This window comes from Rhagoletis pomonella, unplaced genomic scaffold (genome assembly GCF_013731165.1).
Source record: "Rhagoletis pomonella isolate Grant_MI unplaced genomic scaffold, Rhpom_1.0 Rhpom_scaffold_00001, whole genome shotgun sequence".
NCBI classification, from domain to species: domain Eukaryota; kingdom Metazoa; phylum Arthropoda; class Insecta; order Diptera; family Tephritidae; genus Rhagoletis; species Rhagoletis pomonella.
In genome coordinates, this window is record NW_023458555.1 from 1,329,483 (window position 1) to 1,353,750 (window position 24,268).

Below are 24,268 nucleotides of genomic sequence, written 5' to 3' on the forward strand. Positions count from 1 at the left end.
AGAATAGACCTGTTCATGTCCCTCTTAAAAAAAAAATTACCATTGCCAGATTCGATTCGAATCGGGTTCCCAGGCTCTCTCTACATGCCAACGCCGTACATTAAATTTCGTTGACTAAGTGCCTACATATCACTAAATCGTTAATTGCCAATTGTACTTACCCCATTGAGACTAATTGCGGAATACTCTCTTTAGAGCATCGTCGCACAATTTTTTATGGGGATGCGACTCAAGTGGAACTTTCGCTGGGGTAAAAGATGCACTCGAGTGCATGATTTCTGGCTATACATTTATGCGCACAACATAACGTGTCAAGTGCGTGTGCATAAGAAAACAATTATAACCGATGCAAAGTCCATATTTTGTAACTTCGTATTCTTTACAGATAAACACCGGTAATATTTTAGTTATACACCCAATGCGAATAACTCGCATATTTTTTCGGGCAAAAAACTAAAAAAAAAAAACATTTTTTGGGGTACGAACATTAGGATTTTTTTTTAACAGTTTTACAATGAAATAAAGGATCAAAATACCGTTTTTCGGCAAAAAAAATATCAAAAATCGACGCGAATTCTTACGGCCAATTTCACAATGCGTAGTTAACTCAGAATCGGGAGTTAACTACAGAATTTTGTACTGAAAATCTCTAGTTAACTGTCGATTCTGAGTTAACTACGCACTGTGAAATTGGCCCTTAGTCTCTTAAAACTTGCACTTTATTTTACTAGAATTTAATGGGCTATAAAACTGCATACATAGCATTTGTTAAAATTATGAATAAAAAATTTGTTCTTTTCCTTGGTTTATGTGGTGTTTAGGTACTTTATAATTAACTAAAATTAATAAACATAAAAAAAAACAAAAAAAAATAGCTAAACTGATCTAAATTTCACTTGACTGTATGTATGTACATATATGCATTTTGATAACGTGTTTCGAAGAACAATTAGCTGTAAGCTTATATCCTTTTGCATCAACGACTGATAAATGTATACTACCTCTGTGCATAAAAAAATTTAGGTAGCATTTCGTATAAATGCTATATTAAAAAAAAAAAAACAGCAGTATCTATTTCGTGAATAAAAAATAAAAACAATATATATATGTATGTACATACATATATAACACTGCAGAAAAGTAGGGATACGAACGATATGCATAACACTTGTGCATATACATATGTATGTATGTACATACATACATATATACAAGATTCAACACATATGGTTTTACATATAAAAGACGAGCATGTGGGAAAAATAAAAATTAATAATAATTGCTCAATTAAACTAGAATTCGCAATTGCTTTTAGAAATTTCAAGTTTAATTATGTACAACAGCCGTTTTTAAACGAGATACATAAATGCATATGCAATATATTTTTCAAACAAATCCAAAAATTTACAGCTGCCCTAAAGACATACACCCATATTTCTGAATGGACAAATTAACAAAAGCGAAATCGCATTTTTACCTTTGCACAAAGATACATACATACATACATGCATACTATACATACATACTATGTATCAGTGAACTTCTGACAAAACAACTTAGTGTTTCGTTTGAGTATTGTTATCCTGTGTTATCCTGGTAAAAATCATAATCTCTGATAAATTCAAAATTATTATTTTTTTCTTTTTTTTTTAATTTCGCTAACAACTTGTTCCGTTAGATATTTATAAATGCCTATTTAAAATTTAGCAGTAGACCAGTCCGAAATAAATTTTAAAAATGATTACATATTGCATTTCTTTTGGAAATTGACATATAAACGTAAAGCCTGTCATGTGTTCCATTTTTGATGGGACTCCATTAAACAAAAATCGGACCACCCCACCGCATCCTGATCAATCCGCCTGATTTGCCTCCAAAAGTCCTCGTCGGTCGAACAATGGCAGCAAATTTATGAGATTCTTATGCACCTGTTTGTTGCAGTAGGCATTATATTTGAACTTCAGTGCACGCTCGTCCTCGCCCATCAGCGAATTAAAATCGGCATCCTTTGTGTCTTCACTGATCATTACCGGCTGTACGACACAGGAAGAATGGAACGCTGAAAGTATGGAAAGAAAGACAATTACAAATAAGTTAAGTATGTACATATATATCATTTCAGAGCAAGTTTACCGAAAAATCGTTTCTGCTCCACCTGCTGCCGGAAGAGGTTCAACGAGGGCACTGGATGCGTACTATAGTTCAGCCTCTGCAGGACATCACTAAAAATACTATGGTAATACTGGAACAGCACATCCTGTTTATGTAGTCGTAGTGGCTCCTGCAGTGAGGTGTTGAAAAGGTGATGCAGATCCAGCGTCGGTGAGCCCCAGAAAGTGTATTGAAAGTCGATGAGAAGCACATCGACGGGCTCGCTTGTCCTCGGATCATATTTGAACATGACATTGTTGACCCAGAGGTCGCCATGTGCCAATACATTAATATGTCCCGCAGTTGGCGCGAAACAGCGTTTACCAATTTCCATATAGTGGGGCGCTAGCGCGTTCAATTTATGGCCGTAGTACGCACGGTCGGGCATATTCTTCAGAATGTACTCGGCACATGCAAGCAGAGATCCGACGAAATACGGACTGTAGTTGTCTGTGTAACGGTTGAAGAAGCCGCGATCGTACGTTTCCAGACAGCCGTTCTGCCGCTCATTGAGTACTGCCGACGTGGCATGCATTTTGGCGAGCTTACGCAAGATCAACTTGACATGGGTGATGTCGAGGCCTTGCAAGCGACTGGCCATCACGTAGCCGCGCTCACTAAGGTCCTCGAAAATCAGCAATTGACGTTTGTAGTCCACATGTATGGCCGTTGCAAAGAGTTGGTCCGTATCGTCGATCTCGCGAAGCAATCTGTTTAGTTTAGGCAACACCTCCTCGTAAATACGCATTTCACGATTAAAGATGTCATAGGGCGCCATTATGGCGCTGGCAATGGGATCCTCCTCGAAAGATGTCTTCACGATAAAGCTCCTTTCTAGTCTCTGCTTACTGTTGCTGAGTTGGTACTGTGCTCTGATGCGAGTCAGTACGCCACCGTAGTTTTCGCCCCTTGCCATTGCCGGCTGCACATGCATAGAATGTAGCTGAAGACCGGGGTCTTCGTGATGGACGCGTAATGCTTCCAGCATATAATTCTCAGTCAACCACTCTGGTGCATCCATATTGTTTTGTTGCTCTCGATCTGCGACCGCACTGAGTGTACGAGTATCTAATCAAAATTTAGAAGTGCGTTGTGTCTTTTTATACGAGCTGGGTTGGCGTCATAGCTCAACGACCGATGATAATGTAGACACCGAGCTCCTCTGAACACTTTGCTCTTCATACATATATAGCATTATTTAAATAAGAATTTGCTGCTCTAACACTTTTATAATTTACGGTCAATTTAGCAAAGCTATTGCAAGCATTTCACGAAATGTGAACAGCATTTTGTCGTGCTCAGGTTACGATTGCTTTAGTAAGGCGACAATCGACAGAAAAGCTTAACGGTGAACATGTCGGCATTTTAGAAAACAATAGGGCCATTTTTATTAAAATAAAACTTTACCTTATTTACATACTTACATATGTACATATGTATGTATGTGTATATAAGTTTCCATTTTAACCCTAATCTTACCAACATGTGTCTGTGAGACAAATTTTGTTGTTTAACTTGCTGTTTCTGCGTTATGATGCAACTTACTGCTACCAGAGTTTATGTGTTTTTTTTTACATATATTCTGAATAGTTCAGTAAAATAATAAGCAAAGAAAATTATGCTCCTATATTTTTTATAAGTCAAAACAAAAAAATGTAACACAAACTGCCAACATGTGTCTCAGAGGCACATACTCTTATGCTTGAATTTTTCGTAAAATAACGATAAACTAAAATGCTTATTTATACGAATATAGGTTAGATAAAGCAAAACAATAAAACTATATGTACATATATATATGTATGTATGTACGTATGTATAGAAGCGCTGAAAATAATAGTAGATAGCAAAATTTAAATGAAATTTATTACAACTCTTGTTTTTTTATTGATGTTTATTAATATTCATTTAAAATATAGTTTGATCTATAACAGAAACCACAGAAATAAAATTTTCAAAAATTCCACAAGTCCATAAAAATGAATCAAACTTCAAAAAATTTTAAACTTTTTATTCAGAATTTTTAAACAATTTTCGAGTATGCAGTTTTGTAGTCCATTGAATTAATATAATGAGTGCAAGTTTCAAGTCACTAAAAATTACCGTTGATTTTTTAGATTTTTGTTTTTTTGTCGAGGGTGTTTTTCCTTTCATATAAAAATAGATTTTGTTCATACGTTACATGGAAGAAAATTCTGAACACCCTCAACAAAAAATTAAAAAAAAATCAACTGACTAAACTTACAGGTACACGTTGTGTTACCAAACAGGAAAGCAAATCGAAACAAATATATTGGGTTTCACCAAAAATATACCAAAGTCATAGTTATGTCTCAGCACCAAAAAGAGCAGTTCTTTTCCTATCTTCGATGCATTCGGTACCTACTTTCGACACCCAAAACAAAAAAAAAACTCAGAAATAAATTTGTATTACAATCAAACTACGGGCGCAGTAGATACTTTGAACCAACTTGCGTATAGTTTTACTTGCCGCAGAAAATAAAATAGATGGCCGTTCACATTCTTCTGTCATTTAGTTGGCATTTGTGAAATAGCCGGATAATGTTGTTTGGAAAAATTTGCATCCGACTTGGATGGTGTCAAAGCAGAACATTACTCCCGAATCTTTTCAAGTTTCAATCATTATGATTTAATTTTCATATATGTGTCTTGAAGACACATGTTGGTAAAATTTGCAACTTTTTTATGTTGGTAAGATGAGGGTTAAGTTGATAATCAGCCGAAAGCCCTGGTAGCTAGTTCTCCTAACTGTAACTAATTATATCTAATAAATAAAGAAATCGATAAGTTGATAATATTTGAAACATCTGGAGATCTTTCACAACGCAAAGATTAACGTTTACGACTGGGGTGTCTTGCGATCGTAAAAAGGTCTTTCAGACTTCAAGGCTTTTTTTAACCCATCTGCACTTCCACTGCGAATTCCGATTTTGGCGTTTGACTGAAGAAAAAAAATAAAAAGTTTTTACGTTAAACAATCTTGGTCTTTGATGATCGGCTTTAGCGGGTTAAAGATGCTACCTTCCCAAAGTTTACAATTCAAAGCGCTTTCCTAAACAAATCTTGCTCTTTATTAGTTTGCGGATTAGATAAAAGCGACGCAATTCAAATGCTCACTGAGGCAGACAGAAGAGCTGTTAGTTAATTGGCAGCGCTATAAATAATATTTGTATGCCTTCCTTTTTGTTATGACTACGAAGCGGCTTAAGTAAGCATGTACATATGTACTTAGTAGGTTTATTTCAATTCAAATAGAATATGCGATTTAAAAATAATTCCCGACATGGTGACATTCAATTTAAAATTCATACATGTTTGCATTGTGACCTCGTGAGAGCATTCCCAGTGCCGTATGCTCCTTTCGAGCGTCATTGCACTAAAAATGTTTAACTTTTTCTCCTCGCTTACGTATATTTCGTTGATATTTTATGATATCGCTGAGCGGTTAGCATTAGGTATGTGCATATATGTATAATACTTCCAAAGTCTCCTATGCCGGAATCTTTTGCCACCTCACCCTCCTCCAGCATATTAACATCAGCCGTCCATCGGTGCATCCTTTAAAGTCGCGCGTATAGCAGATCATCCGCCGTTTTTTTTTTGTTTTTTTAGGATGTAGTTCTGGCTTCCATCCCTCGACTTTGTTTCGAAACCTGCTACACCTTCTGCTACTGCGTTTCCTTGACTAATCATTTGATATATAAGCACCTTCGTCTTTGATTGTGACCGAATACAGTTTCAGTCGAGAATTTAAAGAAGAGCATCTAGACCACTTCGTTCGGTCATTTTAGTGAGTGGTCATCCTTGCATTAAATTATTTTCAGCTTGTGGAACCACCCAAACAGTCAAGCCGGTTCTGTTTATTGGCCTTCACATTTGTTTCTTCCGCTACTTAGGAATCACGCTTGATGTTTGACGGCATGGCTTCATCATAGCGTTTCGCCTTTTTAGCCGGCGTAGCTGGCTCGTTCGATGTCTCTATGATTCTGCGATTAAGTTCACATATGAATTTCGGACTAGTAGGTCCGGTGACTACTCAGCTTCCCTAGCCCAGGCCGGCCTTGTCTAAATCTACGTCGTAAGGGTGTATACAACGAGCGCTGCTCAATATCCGGTCGACATTCGCGCGGTTTGTTAGTTTTGAACAAAGTTTCAGGCTGATTTGAAATACTTGGTAATACCTTCGAGAAAAACTTGAATGCGAGAGTTATCTATTACTTAGGTTAGAGACTTCCGTTAGGAGCATAAAGCTTTCTAAATGTCGTTTCGATAAAAATGGACCTTATCCTCTCTACGGAGATGTACAAATTCTAGGTTCAGCGCTTTGAGCCATGACAAAAATTAGCCGTCTATAAATGTATAGCTAGATCTATAGGCAAGCCTTTGGATCCATTCTGATATACTGGCATAGTGTAACGAAAAAGTCATCATCATTGCGTTGGAGTTTAGGCCTTCTGCCTCTCGATTTGTTAGGACAACGTTACAACAAGAGTTGCTAAAATAGCCACCCTGGCTCTCTTACTTAATTAAAATAGAACAATGGAAGAAATTAGCCTTACATTTGGCGGCAAGAAATTATTCGTAACTAAAATATTTTCGACAGGGTGCTGTTTTTCCATTTGCGTACACAGTATTTACCTGCATACATACATGTCTATGTATAAGCGTTTACGTATTTGGGGTGCATGTAACTTACTTTCTACGCTAATTTATGGTTAGAATTTGCGCTTTACAAATATTCATCTCAAAAAATTGTACGGCTACTTGTTGTGGCAGCTGAGCTTATTTAAATAAATACTTAAAAAAAAATGTGTTTCTTCTATAACAATGCTATAAATCAGAGTACTCATAAAAGTATGTAGTCTAAGTCGTATCGTCTCGGTCCTCGGATGTGTATTTCTTTTCGCTTGTGTGATAGATAAAAAGTCAGCTTTTGTAGCATTGCGTTTGTTATTTGACTTTTAAGCCTTGAGTAGGGCGCATGTTTGCTACTACACCAAAATTGTTGAAACTGTAGTTTTCTGGTTGATAAGAGTGCAATATGTCGACGCCTGATATAAGTATTATGAGCTCAACTGAGAATTTGCTGTCGAAACTGTCGAAGGAAGTTTTTAGCGGCTCCAACGCTTCCCAACACAACGAGGACTTCGAGCAGTCACATGCGCCTGCTTGGCTCACAAAGGACTACCTGGAACGCTGTTTGCGTTCTCACCACCAAGATAATCATCTAAAAATACTCAAGTGGCACATCCGGCCAGCGCTGGGAAAAGGTGAAAACTATGGCGGTGTTTTAAGCCGCATACGCGCCGACTATCAAACGGGCGCGGGCACCGTGGCCACTGGGCACTATGTTGTGAAGACATCCTATGAGGCTGATGAGTTTGCGCGTAAAACAATGGAACCCTACGATATTTTTAATCGCGAAATGTCCATCTATGAACAGGTGTTGCCGAAGTTGAACGCACTGCTGCATGAGATCGGCGACAACGAACAGATCTTCGCCGAAACAATGGCGGTGGATCGTGAACGTTCCGCTCTCATTTTCGAGGATCTCAACGTGCGTGAATTCATCATGCCCAATCGGTTGGACGGACTAAATATGGATTTGTCCCGAATGGTGCTGCGCAAGATAGCTAAGATGCATGCTACATCTGCAGTGCTGAATGAACGCGAAAGTGGCTGCCTGGAAATTTATGATCGTGGTTTCTTCAATCAGCACACAGACAATTATATGCCCGGGTTTGAAGGACTGATGATGGCTTGCAGTCGTCGTGTTGCCCAGTGGGACGGGTACGAGTATTACGCGCAGAAGTTGGCGAGCTTGAAGTCCAACTATGCCAAAATCGGCAAGAAAGTGTTCGAAGCCACACCAGGCCATGTAAATGTATTGGCGCACGGCGATCTCTGGACAAATAATGTGATGGTGAAATATAATAAAAATACCGGCGAACCCTTGGATGTGATCATCATTGATTTCCAATATGCAACTTGGGGCTCCCCAGCATTGGATCTGGACTATTTCCTCAACACCTCATTGGAAGAGCGATTGCATTTAAATCAACAGGATGAACTTATACGTTGCTACTACGAAACCTTCTCGGATACATTGCGCAAACTACACTACCAGGCCAATATTCCATGCTTGCACAAGTTCCATTTGCAGCTAGAAGAAAAGGCATTTTACGGTAAGTAGTAGATAGCTTTCGCCAACTGATTGCTTTGTTCAATATTCTAATAAAAGCGCTTTGCTTACAGCTTTTCACTCAACTTGCATTGTTTTACCGATTCAACGCAACACAGATACCGAAGACGCGGATTTCCGGGCAATAATGCAAGATGACGAACGCGGCATTCGCTTCAAGGATACTTGCTTTAAGAATCCCTATGTTCAACGGATAATCAAGCAGCTCTTGCCGTTGTACGAACGACGTGGCTTACTGGAAGTTACACAGTAGTTCAACTGGCTGTGATATTTGTGGTATTTAGCTTTATAAATAAATAGGTTGTAATTGAAAGTAAATGTTCGCATTCAAATTTCTTACCAATAATCCCTAAAAAGGAGGATATGTATGTATAGCATGGAATATACAATTAGGATAAACATAGAAAAACATTAAATAAAAAAGAGGCGTCGAACTTAATTTATGTATGTAAAATGTAAATTATGTAGAATACCCCTTTTTATTTAGTAAATACTATTTACATAGTACAAAGATGTGCTCAGACGTGTGTGAGGGTTTCTAAAGACACCTTTCCTGGGGTTCTTTAAAATAGTTGTAAAATTAGATCGAATGCTGTAAGTACTATGTAGTTGCAGTAAAGATCAGCAACACATGACCTGACTGCTTCTTCAGAATCGACCTAAAAGATTGTGCAATGTGTTAAGTAACAAAAAATTCTATCAGGGGGATTATTTCGGTAAAATGATGGTTTTGTTCCTATCAAATAGATTAGAAAACAGTTTTGTATTTTGGCTTCCAAAGAATTGTTACAAAACCGAAATTTCAAATAAGCGAAAAAATTTAAAAAGTTCTTAAGCTATGCAATCGAAGTTTTTTTCAAATTTTTGTGAAAGAAAACAGTAGGGCTGTGCGATTAATTGATTATTCAAAATTTTAATTAATCACAAAGTAAATAACTCAATTATTCGATTAATTGGAAATTATGATTACTCAAAAGTTCAGTTACTCGAGTAATCCAGATTTGTGATTAACCAAAAACAAAAATATTTAGGTAATTTGCTTTATGATTAATCAAGATTTTGAGTAAAACGAGTAATCAACATTTCAAAGTACTCCTTACATATAAAGTAGTTGAAGTTCTTTCATACCTTGAAAACAACGTTTCTGTTTTAAAAAATTTAAATGAAATTTTCTTTTTCATATACAAAACAAGGCGTATTCATATAAGGTGGTGTTGCTAGAGCAGCTGCTTTAATTCGCCTCGGTACACATATCTCAAAACTTCCCATGAGTGAGTGCGATAGTACGAGTATTGGAATTTGCTTTCCCACTTCCTCCTTGAGCGAAGAGTAGTTGAAATTTGACATTTGTGTACCGGAAGCAAACACAAAATACATGTAAGTTTTTATTTTTGTACTATCGCTACCACCTTATATGAATTCGCCTTGATACAAAATGTAAAAAAGAAAATAAGCATTTTCCAAAGCAAACTCTTTAAACGAGCAAAATTAATTTTTTTGAGTAATCATATGTCAAGTAACTCGATTAATCATCGTTCTGAGTAATCAAAATCTTGATTACTCGAGTAATTGATTAACCGAATAATTGATTAACTAACTTGCTCGAGTAATCGAATAATCGCACGGCCCTAAAATACAGACATTTGACAGTTATAATTTCAAGAAAGTAGAACCTTGGGAACCAGCATTAACACCGATAATAATTTCAGAGAGGCCTAAGCATATGCACATACATACATACAAATATACACAGATTAGGTTAGGTAAGGTGGTGGCCGCCCTCCAAGGAGCTTACTTAGACAGTTTAATGACATCTGTTTATACATATTTGGCATAAATGCGCTGAAAATGGAACTTGAGGTCTGTGGCTGCTAAATCTTTTTATAGACGTTGCAAAAGCTCAGTGTGTGTATGTTTATTAAATATTATACCTGGTTAAACATTTACATTTTAAAAGGGATTACTATTATCAAATCAAATAGGCTATTTGTTCAGATAAGGCGATTACGCGAGGAGACACGATTAAAAACTTCTAAAAGTATTAAAGATGCGTAATTTCGCACACGCGATTACCCGACGAAATGTCGCCATGCGCAGGAACTGTTAGTTGAGGATTAAGTTTTTACTTCAGGGTAGATTACGTTCGAGTAAATTTGAAGGAATTAGCTGAGAATTTCTCCAGAAATACATAGTAAAAATATAAATGCGGGTATAAGCAAATGAGAATGCTTTTCGTAAGGTAGCATTGAAGTAATTTCTGTATTTAAATTCAAGGGAGAAATTCTAAGTATGCAATTCTGTAGCTCTTTAAATTTTAGTATAATAAAGTGCACGTTTTAAGTCACCGTTGATTTTTGAAAAATTGGAAATTTCGATGCAAATTTCTTGGTAACTCTTGCATTTTCCCGAATTCTATATGAAATGAAATAATGTATTCTTGTGGCTTTTGCTGTTGAATCAACTATATTTTTTTATAAGAAATAAGAAAAATATGTACATTTTTGACGAGACTGTATGTGTTTACGGACGAAATGCCGGATATCAGATTAATATCCGTTCTGTTTTCTATACCCGTTAATATCCATTAATTTTGCTGTCTGGTTAATATCTGTTAATTCTGTTCTAATATTCAAATATCCAGACTATCTACATATTCAAAAAAATCCAGATAACAGGGAGTATTTATAATTTATGCGTTTTCCACTGCTCTCAAATGTTTTATAATCAGGGCTATCGCAGAATCCATCCTAGTGCGATTTTTCGTGAAATCTAGGGAAAGGCTATCACTGAATCGTATAGCTACGAAAGGGAGCGTATACTTTGAATACACACTTTCGTAAATTCACCAAAAATTGGACTACGATGGATTCTGTAAAATCCCACCATTATCCCTTTGGAATGCATTTAATAAGATTTTGGAGGAGGTCACGATGAATTTGTGGCCAAGTGTATCAAATGCCATTTTCAGTTATTAAATTAGGGGTATTCTAGCACGATGCACGGAGCTTACGAAATGTAAAAATACTATTCCCAATTTGGAAGTTTACATTGCAAAGTGGTAGCATGTATGGATAGCAAGCAGCGAAATTCTGTATCAAATACCATAACAAGAAATAGCAGAAAAGATGAAGTGAGCGAGATGAGAGGAATGAGAGAAATATGTGGCGATTCCAACAGCAAAACAACTAGCACACGGTTGCTTTTATTTTTCTATGCTTATTTGCAAAATATGTATATACATGGGTTTCGACGTTGCATATTTTACAGCGATATGATATATTAGGGCTATTCGCGATCCGGTGCAAATGGCCTAGCATCATTGCAATGCAAATTTGTATTGCAAATTATTTGCTGTCATGGCTTGACAAATTTGCAATACCTAAAATCCATAGCATAAAAATGCTATGCATTGCATTCATAAACAAAACCAAAGCTGATGCACAAAAATTGTTTTGCAAAAGCTTTACCATGACAGTTTAATAAAGGTCGCTCACAATCCATGGCATATTTCTGCAATTGCATAAATTTGTCAGCTCTTATGTACCAAATCGCGAATAGCCCTATTGTTTCCCATGTATTTTGTTGCTGTGTGTGTTTGCAAGTTATGCAATCCGTGCAAGTCGCGCTACGTGCAAGGGCTTTGCAAGACTCGGAGAATACCCCTATTGTTCGGTACTGTGTTTATTTCCAGCACACACATGACTACAAGCAGTTCCCATAAGTTCAATTCAGGTCGTCCTGTTGATTAATTGTTGCAAATTCTGCCGAAAAATTAAATTATTCTCAGCATTTTCAGGAAGTAATCAGTCCGAGAGAACACTTTGGCACTCCAAACTGTTGATCCCAGTTGATGAAAAGTGGGGTTTTAGGGTACCGCTGGAATTACACCGAATTGCCGAAGTTCCGCTTGGAAAATCACTTTGGCTCAACGCATTCTTGGTCTATACATACATACATGGTTTCAAATGTTATTTGGGATCTTTTGCGAAAGAAGCCAACCTACTCTTCACTGATGAAAACTGGCTACCTGCAATCTAGTAAGAATTGCCTGTCACTCCATTAAACTGGACATTTTATCCGTCCGTTTGATTGTTAAGAGCGCGGTGGAGTGATCTGGTAGAAATAACCTAGCAAATGAAATGCAATTGAAAATGGCTTATAAAGAAGCTTGGAGTACAGAAATAAGGCCAAAGCGTGCCTGATCGTGCTTATTTCATAAAGAGTAAGACAATTTTTGAGAGGATAAAATTTGTATTCCAAAGATAAATTGAGCAATGCGGCCGCTGTGGTCGAGTGGTTAGAGGTGCGTACTACCCCCGTAGGAACTGAGTCCGATTCCTGCTCCGAGCAACATCTGAAATTAGAAAAAAGTTTTCCTGCCCTTCGGCAGGCAATGGCAAACCTGCATTTGCTGTTCGGAACCGGCGTAAAAATCTAGGTCTCAGGACGCGCACCACAAATTGGAGGATGCTTGGCCAAACACATAAGCGCCAAATATTTTTTTTTTGTTTTTTTTTTTAACCCTCAAGGAAACCATGATACGTCCCTCAGACTTATGGTTACCTTCTCAGCAACTTTCAGTAGGGTTATCAAAGAAGGGTTCATCGAACAATTATGTGTATATTATTCATATGCCCTAGAGGTGTCAAACTATCGATAGTCACGCCATCGATAGTTTTGATAGTTTTCAGAAAAACTATCAATATTCACGATAGTCTCGAAAAAACAAAACTATCGATAGCACTATCGATAGCGCTAAATCAGTTAGGTTGCTTTGTTTTTACAGGATCATAGTGAAATAAATATCTTATAAAAGTTATAATCATTCAAAATTAAGTAAATGCTTAGCCAAAATACTTCTCTTTTTAGAAAGTTCAAAAACAAACACAAGTTATACAAACAAAACAAACATATGTATGTATTTTGGCCTAAATGCGGGCATATTTGAATATGACGTCGGCATCACACTAAAAAACAGAATTTTTAATTCAAGTTAAATTCAAATATTTTCAAAATAATTGGTAGAGATGATCGATAGTCCTACTAAACTATCGATATTTTTGATAGTATAAGAAAAAACTATCAATGAGTATTGATAGTCTAAAAAATTTAAACTATCGCTACTATCGATAGTGCCATCGATAGTTTGACAACTCTAATATGCCCCGTCGAAAATTTGAATAATTTGAAAAATATTGGTAGACGCACGTTAGCCTCATGTATACTTCTTTCCACCAACTTTTCTCGTACATACATATATAATAATAATAGATTGGCGCTTACACATATGTTAGTGTTTGCCCGAGCTTCTCCCCGATTTGTGGCGTTCGCCTTGATGTTGGCACACAAAGTGGAGGGACCTACAGTTTTACGCCGACTCCGAACGGCGATTGTATTTTTACGACTAGCTGTTTTTCATGGCAGAAATAGACTCGGAGGTTTGCCATTGCCTGTCGAGAGACGACCGCTGTTAAGAAAATACCTTTTTTCTATATTTTTTTTCGATGTTGTTTTGACCAGGGCTTGAACCCAGGCGCAGCGGAGTGGAGGCGCGCACTGCTTACCACTACACCACAGCGGCCGACATACGTATACTATATTTTAATATTCCAACTTATAAATCATGTAAACTATAAATAGAAGGTCGAGGATAATAAGTGATGTATTTTTAACACAATATTTTAATAAAATAGATTTGCATTCTTTAACATACACATACAGCCCGCGACAAAGCGGTAGCACCTCAAAATTTTGAATAGTTCTGACTATTTATCTTTTCTTTTTTTTATGTTCATTACTTTTCTATATATTGCTCTTTATCTAACAAATACCATATAATACATATTAATGTATGCCCATTCAAGCGTCTAAAAAGCCACAGAGCTCGAATTCTTTCACTGTACGCTGGAGAAACGCGCGATATTTTGGATTTTCTACATTTTGGCGTCGCATTTGGTCACCTTCTTCAGTGCGCGTGGTAAGGTTTTCCAATTTTTCATCTCCCGTTGACTCCATGAAGATAAGTGGAGTGAGACAAGTGGCGGCGATGACTCCTGAAATTTAACGACATTATAACAAATGTTGATTTTAGCAAATTGCACACAAAAACCTGCAGGTTGTATGCAGAGAAGATTGAAGTTTCATAAGAAGTGTGATATCAAATTTGCAATTTACATGCATACATACACACATAAATGTATGTATTTCGTAACAATTCCAAACACCATTTTTGTATAATTTTAGGCAGTCACCGTTAACTCTCAATCTTACCTTGCAGGCTGTTCTTTATAAGCTCGATGTTTATGTCCTTCAACGTCGGTATCTCGCCGTCATAGTGGAGCTTCTCCAGCGTTTCTTTCAAAATTCGATGGTATTCACGCACTATATATTTGAAATGCACTTTCCGCACATTCTCGTTAAGTGAGCCGAAGAGGAAATAGTTCAGATCCACTGCCGGTGAACCATAGTACGACAGCTGGAAATCTAACTGTAATAAAATAAGAAAACGATAAATCTATGACAACATAGTTTGTTTTCATGCTACTTAAGCTACTAACCAAAACCACCTCATCGGGTTCCTTTGTGTCATTGTTTATATGGAACATCAAATTGTCAATCCACAAATCAGCGGAATTGAAAACGCGGAAGCCTTGGTCGTGGGATTCGTACATTTGCACTGCATTCTGAAGCACAGTTTCGGCCAATTTAAACATTTTTTCAGTGATCTCCTCGTAGCCCTTCCAATGTGTCAGCTCCTCAGCTACGCAGCGTATGTTCACTGGAAAAAAGCCAAGGAAATCCTTGCGATCTGGATTCCTAGAAATGGGTGCTTCGTGGAAGATCTCCAAAACTTCAGGCGTCTCTTTGGCTATAACAGCAGAACACGCATGGAGCTTTGCCAATCTCTCGATGGCCGGCAGGGTGTAGTCCAGGTTAAGCAAGCGGCCCTTTTCGAAGTTTTCAAAACCTGTTAGTTGCATATCCTCCAGCACAAGGAATGGCTCAGGAGTCTCGGTGGTATAGTAACAGGCGGGAGCAATTTTCGTCTTGTCACCAATGGAGGCAAGCAACTCCTCAACGCGCGGCAAAATTTCTTTGTAGGCCACAATCTCGCGCTTGAACAGTTTGCTCTTGTGTGCGACGACGCCAGTGTAGCCCTTGGGGTGATCCTGAGGTGCCATTACGTCCGTACGTGAATAGAATATTAGCACTAAGTACATACATACAATGTATATATATGCCATACTCACTTTGATAATCACGGAGAAGCGGCCGGTGCCGTCTTTCCGCGCCAAGTTAAAAGTGGCGCGGTGCATTTCGCTAGCGTAGCCGCTGCCCACATTCGCCCCGCCCAATGCACTCTTCACCACAATCTCGCGCACCTCCAAAGTGTCGTCCTTGAAATATTCCTTTAGCACATCCTGCAGAAACTCAGCTGTAATCCATTCTGGGGGCTGGTAGTTTTTTGCACCCGTTCCCATTGCAACAGCAGAGTAGAAGCGAAAGTAGATCTACAGCAAAACGCATTTTTTTTTTTAAATATTTCGTTAACTTCATTTTTCACGATTAAAAATTTATGATGTTTCTATTTAGTCACCTGATTAAACTGAACTCCCTTGCGATAAGTGTCCGGCCGTCGATGTGTAGCTGAATCGTTGCTTGTGGGTTAGTGACGATCGGCGTTGTGTTGTGCTTTTGGGAACCTCACAAATCTCACAAGCGAGCATTGTGTCGGCTCTCACGTGCTTGTGTTTATCGCTGGCTTCAGCAGTTAATTTTGTTTTTATTATTGCCGTCCCAGTTAAGTACACAATACGCCCCTTGTCTGTCCCACTTGCTCAAAGAGCGACATACTCTGTCAGAGTGAATTCGAAGGGGGCTAGAAAAGCTAACACTTGCAAACATACATACGTATGTACATTAGACTGCATCACCAAAAAAAGTTGCGGTTTTTCCGCCGGGATTACAAAATATATTATATTTTAAGACGTCCACCAAAATATTTCGGAAAAATATTAAGATTTAAGCGAGCTGGACCGATTTGAAAATACCTCCAAAAATGAAGTTTTTTATGAATAAAAATAGTTTCTTAAAGAACTTTTTGAAAAAAGTCCCCTCAGATGACAAATTAGATTTAGCTTAAAAAATCTGCATAAAAATATTTAAAAATTTTTTCAACGGAATCGTAAGAATGAGATTTTTGATGCTGTTTTTTTTTACTTTTTTCAAAGATTGGTTTACGAAAAACTTGAATAACTGGCCCAAAAATGCTCTGATTTAGACTTATGGGATCTCAGTAGAAAGGTATTTTCACACTGTTTTTATTTCTGTCCAAAAAAAGTCATTCGTATCCCAATTTTTTATTGTTCAAATACCAACACATCTTAATTCAACTTTGAATAACGTTCGTTCATCCTACCTTTCTCTGTCATCCTTTGAATGAGTTTATTAGCAAAGAAATAAAAACGATGAGAAAAAACCTTTCCAATGACACCTTAAGTCTAAATCGGAAGAGTTTAGGCTGTGTTATTAAAGTTTTTCTTATACCAATCTTTGAAAAAAGTTAAAAAACAGCATCAAAAATCTCATTATTACGATTCCGTTAAAATTTTTTTAAATATTTTTATGCAATTTTTTTAAGCTAAAACCGTTTTGACATTTGAGGGCATTTTTTCAAAAAAAATTTTTAAGAAACTATTTTTATTCATATAAAAGTCCATTTTTATAGGTATTTTCAAATCGGTCTAGCTCACTTAAATCTTAATATTTTTCCGAAATATTTTGGTGGACGTCTTAAAATATAATAAATTTTATAATTCCAATGGAAAAATAGCACTTTTTTTTTTGTATGGGTAGTGATACAGTCTAATGTACATACATACATATGTACTTTTGTTGCGGACAACAGCTGATTTTGATTAGGAAGCAACTGAAAAAGCTTAAAAAGGGTTGGCTTCCAAAGCGTAATGTTGATAAGCAAATGTTGTTGAGTCGGCAGTGAGCAGATTACCAGCAGGGTTAGAACCTGTCTGTGATCGTAGTACATTTACTACGCTTTTAGAGCAAATTTGAAAATTACTCATGCGACTACAGTATTTTTGCGCAGAAAATCTTTTCGCGTAGGCGCTGTACATATGCAACTCTATTTTGGACAAATTGCTAGTTATGAGTTGCCAATGTTTGACCATGGATATATTACTATATGTATGTATGTATGTATGTACCCTGCAGGGAGCAACGTTAACTTACCAACCAACCAAAATTTAGTCTGTTCACGCGAACACGAGTGCTAACTATTAGCCGTATATTTTGTTCGAAAAAAGCTAACTACTTTTGTGGGGCGATGGCCACAAAAAAGTCAGACCTGGATACCTCTGCATTACATGTCAACTAATTTGTAACTATTTACTTTTAGACATAAAATATCAATATAAAAAACATTCTATTAATTTTTATTAATTTAATTTTTTTTTAAATTTTTATTTATTTAATTTATGTTCAACGTTGCATATTTGAGTACATATACTGCAGCAGGTGGTACTATAATGGAATTCCGTCAGACATAACATCAAAATGATAATGCAAAAATTTCGAATTTCATTTTATTTGTCCTGGATTCGAAAAAGAATTTGTGAAGTGCCAAATCAAAATGTATCCAAAGCAGTTTTTGTATGAGGATTTTTAAATAGAAACTTGTAAAGAAAACGAGCTCCCGATTGCGTCTGCATGACACCTGCACGACTTTACAACTCACTTTAAGTCGGTTTTGTCATAAGTTGGTTATTTTTAACAATTGATAATTTTTCACTGCAGGGTATGTTTGGATGTAGGCACATCTAAATAAATATACATACATACAAATATTTCTAATAGACATTCTTTCTTGGAAAGGCATAATTTTTTTTTAATTTTTTCTCGATATTAATCGTCGAAAGTAATTTTTAGAATAATTTTTACCTCTCGTTTGCTGGAATATACCATGATTCAATAATGAATGGTTTTGTAAGAAAAACTTTCTCTCACTCTAATTTTAGGCCCAGTTTTTCAGTGCGAGTTTAACTCTGTTTGTCGTTTAAACTAAGCTCAGTGTGCAGTTTTTCAATTTGGTTTCTCACTTTGGTCAAAGAGTGATTTTCTTCTTTTAGTTGGACATTGTGGCTAAGGCAAGTAGAAATTAGGCTGCGGAAAAACAATTGAAAGATGTCGTTACGCTTTGCTTATACAACATAAAAGAAGGGTCTGTAGTCATCTAAATCTACTACGGAATTTTATTTTCTGCTACAGCTTTTCACGTCATTTTCTCCGATTTGGGCTTGCCGCAGTTCTAACCCTGATTACTAGCAGGTTACATCCAAATGCTTGTACATACATTTAATTACATACGTATAAGAATGAACATATCGAGCCTTAACCGCCAAAATAACGTAAGCGACATTTTTTCAAAATTTTCTTTTTAATGCAGAAGTAGTCCTAGGCCATCTGATGCATTTCTGCATCAAAAAGAAAATTTTGAAAAAAATGTCGCTTACATTATTTTAGCGGTTAGGGCTCGATATGTATCATGATATATGTCAAAGTCGCCCAACTTTTTTCCTAAATGCGATTATAATGGGCTACTGGCTTGCTGGCGTGATCTTGTATTTTTGGTTCATGGATATGTATTATATCATAGTCTGAATTAGGAATGTTAATCCCGGGATCCCGAAAATCCCGGTACTCTTGGCAAATAATCCCGGGATTTTCGGGATTTGTGATTGGCACTGATGGCAATAAGAGAAACACTTTTCTTGACCAGTATTGCCTATATATATATTTTTTTTTTCATAATTAATTTTTTTTTTATAAATGTAGCTCATTATACATATAACACCATGCGATAGTAAATTTTACACAAAAAAATCAATATATTCACGAAGCTGACGCCAGTAATTCAAAAATGATTTAAAAAATTCAGTGAAATGTGCTTAGAGAGGAAGTGTGGGTATCAAATTGAAGAGGAAATTCTGTAGAATTTAAACATTTTCAATGTTTTGGTGTATAACACTAGTATGGTGGACGAGTATGTATTTAAAATGTCCTTTTAAAATTTTATCCTTGAAATTTCGAAATATTTGTTTTTGAAAAAAACTATATGTTAAGGAGCTATATAAACTCGATAACAGCTACGAATTTCATCCGTCTATCTCTATCAGCTTAAAAAATTACCTATTACTCCTTTTGAATCCAAAAAATTTTAATTTTTTTAAATTCAAAATATCTTAAATATCTTTAAAATTACAAAGTACTTTAAAGTGAGTCAGGGAGAAAAAATAAAAACGCCACTTTAAATTAAAAAGTAGGTTTCAAACCCATTTATTTATTATTTATTTTATGTATAGTAGGAGAGCTTGTCAAACAATATAGAAGGAATTTTTTCGATTTAAGTTGTTGAAAAGTAATGAATATCTAAATACCGGGATTGTGATAACCACATCCTGAAAATCCCGGGATCGTAAAAAGCGAAAAAATTAACATCCCTAGTATGAATCTTAATCCGTACTTATGTATGTAAGTACGCATATTGATATGCACATACATATGTACATGTCTACATACTAATGTACATTGGTTTATTCACTGCAGCAAATTTAACTGATACAGAATTCGCGCGGAGCTGGATCGAAAAGGGGCGACACTGGTTCTTCATATACATATCCCAAAAAATGTGCTTTAAACGGTCTTTTTTAACGACGTACTACGAAGCCGCAAATGGCGGGGGCACTGGTCTTGGACTCGTTTTATTTTTGGATATTTTTCTTTTAAAAATTACATTAGGGTTATTCAGCCAACGTGATAAACTGCCGATGGAAGTGCTAAAATAAATTCCATAAAAATTCATAATTTTATCACGTTTAACGGTCGTTTATGAGTTAGATAAATATTCCTATTGTAATCTATTTCATTATTATTTTTTTTTTTATTACATTTCTCTACTTTTTCTTCAATTATGAAGCGGCGTGCAACAATTTAATTTTATCAATTCTCAACCCCGATTTCAACCTGCGCTTGCCAGACTGACTCTAGACAATGAAATGCATCTGGCATACTCCGCTAGACTCGCTGCAGTCGATACTTGTTGTGCGTCAGAGAAAAAACGTGAATAACTTTCGTCTCATTGCATGCCGGCAATTTTTTTCTGCAAGTAATTTTTAATAAAATGTATATTAAGAAATTGAGAAGTCACTAATATCTCTTTGAAAATTGTTAATAACTACTACAGATAAATGTATGACAAAAAAAAAGGAAAACTTACCATAATTTTAGTTTTTTTTAAAAATGAGCAGAATTGTTACCAATCGCGCGAAAATAAATAAAATCCAAACGATTTCGAAAATACCTAGTAGCTATTACTTTGAAAGTAATTCGATTTCCGAAAAATTTTCTCTTCCACAAATTGTGCGTTTAATGACTGAGATGCATCTCATATGTACATATGTATGTGTTTTGATCGACTGTGTTTTTTACATCAATATTGAATTGAATAAATATTTGTATAAGCCTAGTGAAAATCCAGAATTCCTCGCCTATACAAAAACGGCAAAATATCCAACATGGCTCGCACATATAGCGGATTTGTATAAGCTTTGTGTCGAAACCTGTCCCCCTCTTCACCGGGCTGGATTAGCTTGAGCAGGCTGGCGTCTTTATCTGACGGCAGCAGTATTAGAACTAAATGTGTGAACGTTGTGCTGTAGCCTATAAAAAGAGCCATGCTTATTTGATCACAACGAAACGAAAATTTTCCACAGTTTCATTGTCACTCACCCCAGAAGCCGTGCTTTAACATGCTGATATGTAGTTCGCTTAGTTTGGGCACCGCTTTCTCGTAGTTTAGTAACTTCAAGCACTTGAGTAGGTGAGTGTGATATATTCGAACGAAGTGGTCGAATTCCCAAATGCGCAGATTGCTCACCACCGAGCAGACGATTAGCTCCCATAGATCTTGTGCTGGGCTGCCCCATCTGCATAGTTGGAAGTCCACAAAGCGGATCTGATTCACCTCGCCACTGGAAGTGTAGTTCAGCATAATATTGCTGGACCAGAAATCTCCATGATTCAGCACCTTAAATTCACTGGGTTCAGAGTTGAAGCAGCTCATGGCTGCATTAACGAACTGCTCGGCATTTGGCTGAAATCAAACGAGTTTTTTAGATTTTAACTGTGGCGAATTTTTCTTTCGCCTAGATGCTTACAATGCGTTCCACATATTTGTCATAGTCATCTAGGCCCCACGTCGCCATCGCTGCCTTAAAGCTTTGCACGCGCGCTTGATAAGATTTCGATTTTTGATAGTTGGCCGGTAGATAAGTCTTCTGGAACTCGACTGGGAACGCGCCGTGCTTCTCATGCCACATGACGGTCGCTGCATGGAACTCGGCGAGCTTTTCAAGTACTCGCTTCATGTGCAGCATATCGAAGCCTTGAAGCCGGTTGATGTTTCGGAATTTCTTCGTGTTCAAGTCCTCGAGCACAATAGTGGTGCGGCTGGATTTCTGCTCGATCCATTGACAGTTGGCAGCGAATTTCACTTTCTTGTCGAGGTCATGGTAGAGTTGCTCCAACTCTGGCAAAATGCGTTCATACATAAGCTTCTCTTTCGGAAAGAGATTTAATGCGTTGATGAGTGTACCGCCCTTGTCGTCGTCCAGCGTTGTTTTGACGATATACGCCTTTTGTTGGGTGTATCCATCTGTAAGTTTGTAAAGCGAAGCGGATGTAGATGAACAATATTAAAATAGATACAAAAAAAAAAACAAACAAAGCCACAATGTGATTGCAACTTAATCAGCGCTCATGCCAAACACTGCATATATGTATGTATGTATATGTACATATATCCAGAGTTATCATTTAAAATATATATGTATATATATGTAAACAAGCTTTTAAAAGAGCCTAATTTTCAAAAATGTCATTTTTGCATGGATCGGGAGTATTCTAAACTCAGAGCTCGACTACTCCATATGTAGTACGTACATACATACTTCATTCTGATTTTGAAGACAATGACTTTGTAGGTATCTTTTATTACCGTTATAAAAGAACATACCTATGTAGCTACATACCTTTTAGTTCTATATCCATTAGTATGCGCATCATGAGCGATGTGTAGTTCTCGCCGGGCGGTGTGGCCGGAATTACTGTAAGTTTCAAGATTTTTTGAAAGTTTTCATCCTCTTTGTGGAGTATTTTCTCAAAGTACTTCACGTTTATCCACTTGGGGATATCCAATTGTGCATCAGGGTTAAATTTGCTGCTGTTGTCGGGCATGGTTTTGGTGTTTCGCAGTAACGCACGTCGATAGGCCTGGCTCTTTATTCAAAAAGCGAGCAGTGATCGTTTGACGTGTGAGGCCTCCTCTGTATCCTACTGTTGAGCGGTAACTGCTAATCGGAGGCACACAATCGCATTGCGCTTTCGATTCGCTATCAGTTGGCGCAGTTTTACGTAGATACTCGTATCTAAGCACCACAGTGTGGTTGTACCACTTTCTGTCCTCGACACTTAGCAGCGCGCTTGTGTTCACATGTACTAAAGTAAATATGTACATAGGTACATCAATGCGACAAACATACATACATATGTATGTAAATATGCCCACACCCGCTTTTTGGTCAGCCCTCTGTTGTTCAGCGCTTAATAAACTTTTTTACTTGCCCAACGAAATCGCTGAGTCTAAGCAGGGGATCGGGACATTTGTGTACACTTTTTTGTTTATTTACCCGAGAGCACCCGCAAACTTGTTCTCTGTACTTAAATATTTACGCAAAGAGCGGTTTATCAGTTGGCAGGTTCTGTTTTAATTTTTGTGCTTAATATAAAAGCTTTTCTATGCACATATATATGTGTATATGTATGTATCGAATGAAATGTTTTTTTGTTTTGTTTTTATTTGGCAATGAGTATCTGTCTTTCAATTTAACCAAATCTCTCACGATCTGCTGAGAAGTTGCTCTCAATATTAAATAAAGAAGGAATCCGTTGCGGTCATTAATTTGAAAATAAAAGAAGAATATTTGGGCAAAACACAGAGTGAAACGTGCAGTTACGGTTGCCACTTGTTATAAAAATAATCAACCAAAATCTGAAGAAAAAACAACCAAATTGAAAGAAAAACTAATTTTTTATCCACTTCTCTATTACAAAAAGCAAAACTTAGTAAAAAAAAACAGAAATTCAACAATTTTATTGAGCTTGAGGCCGGGTTTTTTTTATTGAAAATTTTATGTAAAAATAACATTAATTTACATTTTGGTAGAAGTTATAGTTGCTATTTCGGAAATCAAAAATAATTGAAATACTTGTGCGCTCAATCACATACTTACCTTTTAGTTATATGTGCATTAGGGTGGTCCAATTTTTGGATTGGGGGGGGAGGGGGGGAGGAGGAAATTCATCTTAGAAAACGGGGCACCCTCTCAGTTTTTTCTTTTTGATATTTGTAATATACCAACTTTCATTTTCTACTGTAACGAATACAAGGTGCTCAATGACTTTGAAATGCGCTACTGGGTCTCTGTGAAACTTGCAAAAATATTGGTGATTTTTATAAAATGCTACTATTGCCACGACAACTGAAGCTTGTGATATTTTTTTAGATCATTTATATTTGAAATGCTCTTAGGTTGCTAAACCAATTGCTTGAGAACAAATTTGTTCATTTCTAATTGAAAAACAAAGTACCAAACCAGAGAAAAACTACCAAACAACCAACCCAGAAAAAGAAAAAAACACCAAGTTTGGTTGGAAACAACCAACTGTGGCAACTATGCGTGCAGTTTATAACAAGTGTCAATAAAATCAATAGAATGACACATTCTCAAACAAATACATATGTACATTAGGGATGGTCCA

At 36.7% G+C, this 24,268-nt stretch overlaps 4 protein-coding genes across 4 annotated transcripts in view; 2 read left to right on the plus strand and 2 right to left on the minus strand.

Annotated features, from left to right (window-relative positions):
• Nucleotides 1-24,268, plus strand: part of LOC118735727 (serine/threonine-protein kinase rio2) — a gene marked incomplete in the record, with an annotated part of 254,041 nt that overhangs the window by 67,232 nt on the left and 162,541 nt on the right.
• Nucleotides 1,635-3,328, minus strand: LOC118735833. The gene is made up of 2 exons (XM_036465814.1): nt 2,134-3,328; nt 1,635-2,059 (listed from the first exon to the last, which is right to left on the minus strand). Exons 1-2 carry the CDS (start codon nt 3,170-3,172, stop codon nt 1,854-1,856), a joined length of 1,245 nt encoding a protein of 414 aa, XP_036321707.1. The 5' UTR covers nt 3,173-3,328; the 3' UTR covers nt 1,635-1,853.
• Nucleotides 5,246-8,651, plus strand: LOC118735735. The gene is made up of 2 exons (XM_036465674.1): nt 5,246-8,357; nt 8,428-8,651. Exons 1-2 carry the CDS (start codon nt 7,214-7,216, stop codon nt 8,625-8,627), a joined length of 1,344 nt encoding a protein of 447 aa, XP_036321567.1. The 5' UTR covers nt 5,246-7,213; the 3' UTR covers nt 8,628-8,651.
• Nucleotides 14,114-23,228, minus strand: LOC118750170. The gene is made up of 8 exons (XM_036484900.1): nt 22,480-23,228; nt 21,607-22,103; nt 21,179-21,542; nt 20,916-21,109; nt 15,625-15,885; nt 14,932-15,543; nt 14,645-14,861; nt 14,114-14,427 (listed from the first exon to the last, which is right to left on the minus strand). The coding sequence occupies exons 1-8, from the start codon at nt 22,682-22,684 to the stop codon at nt 14,234-14,236; spliced, it is 2,544 nt and encodes an 847-aa protein (XP_036340793.1). The 5' UTR covers nt 22,685-23,228; the 3' UTR covers nt 14,114-14,233.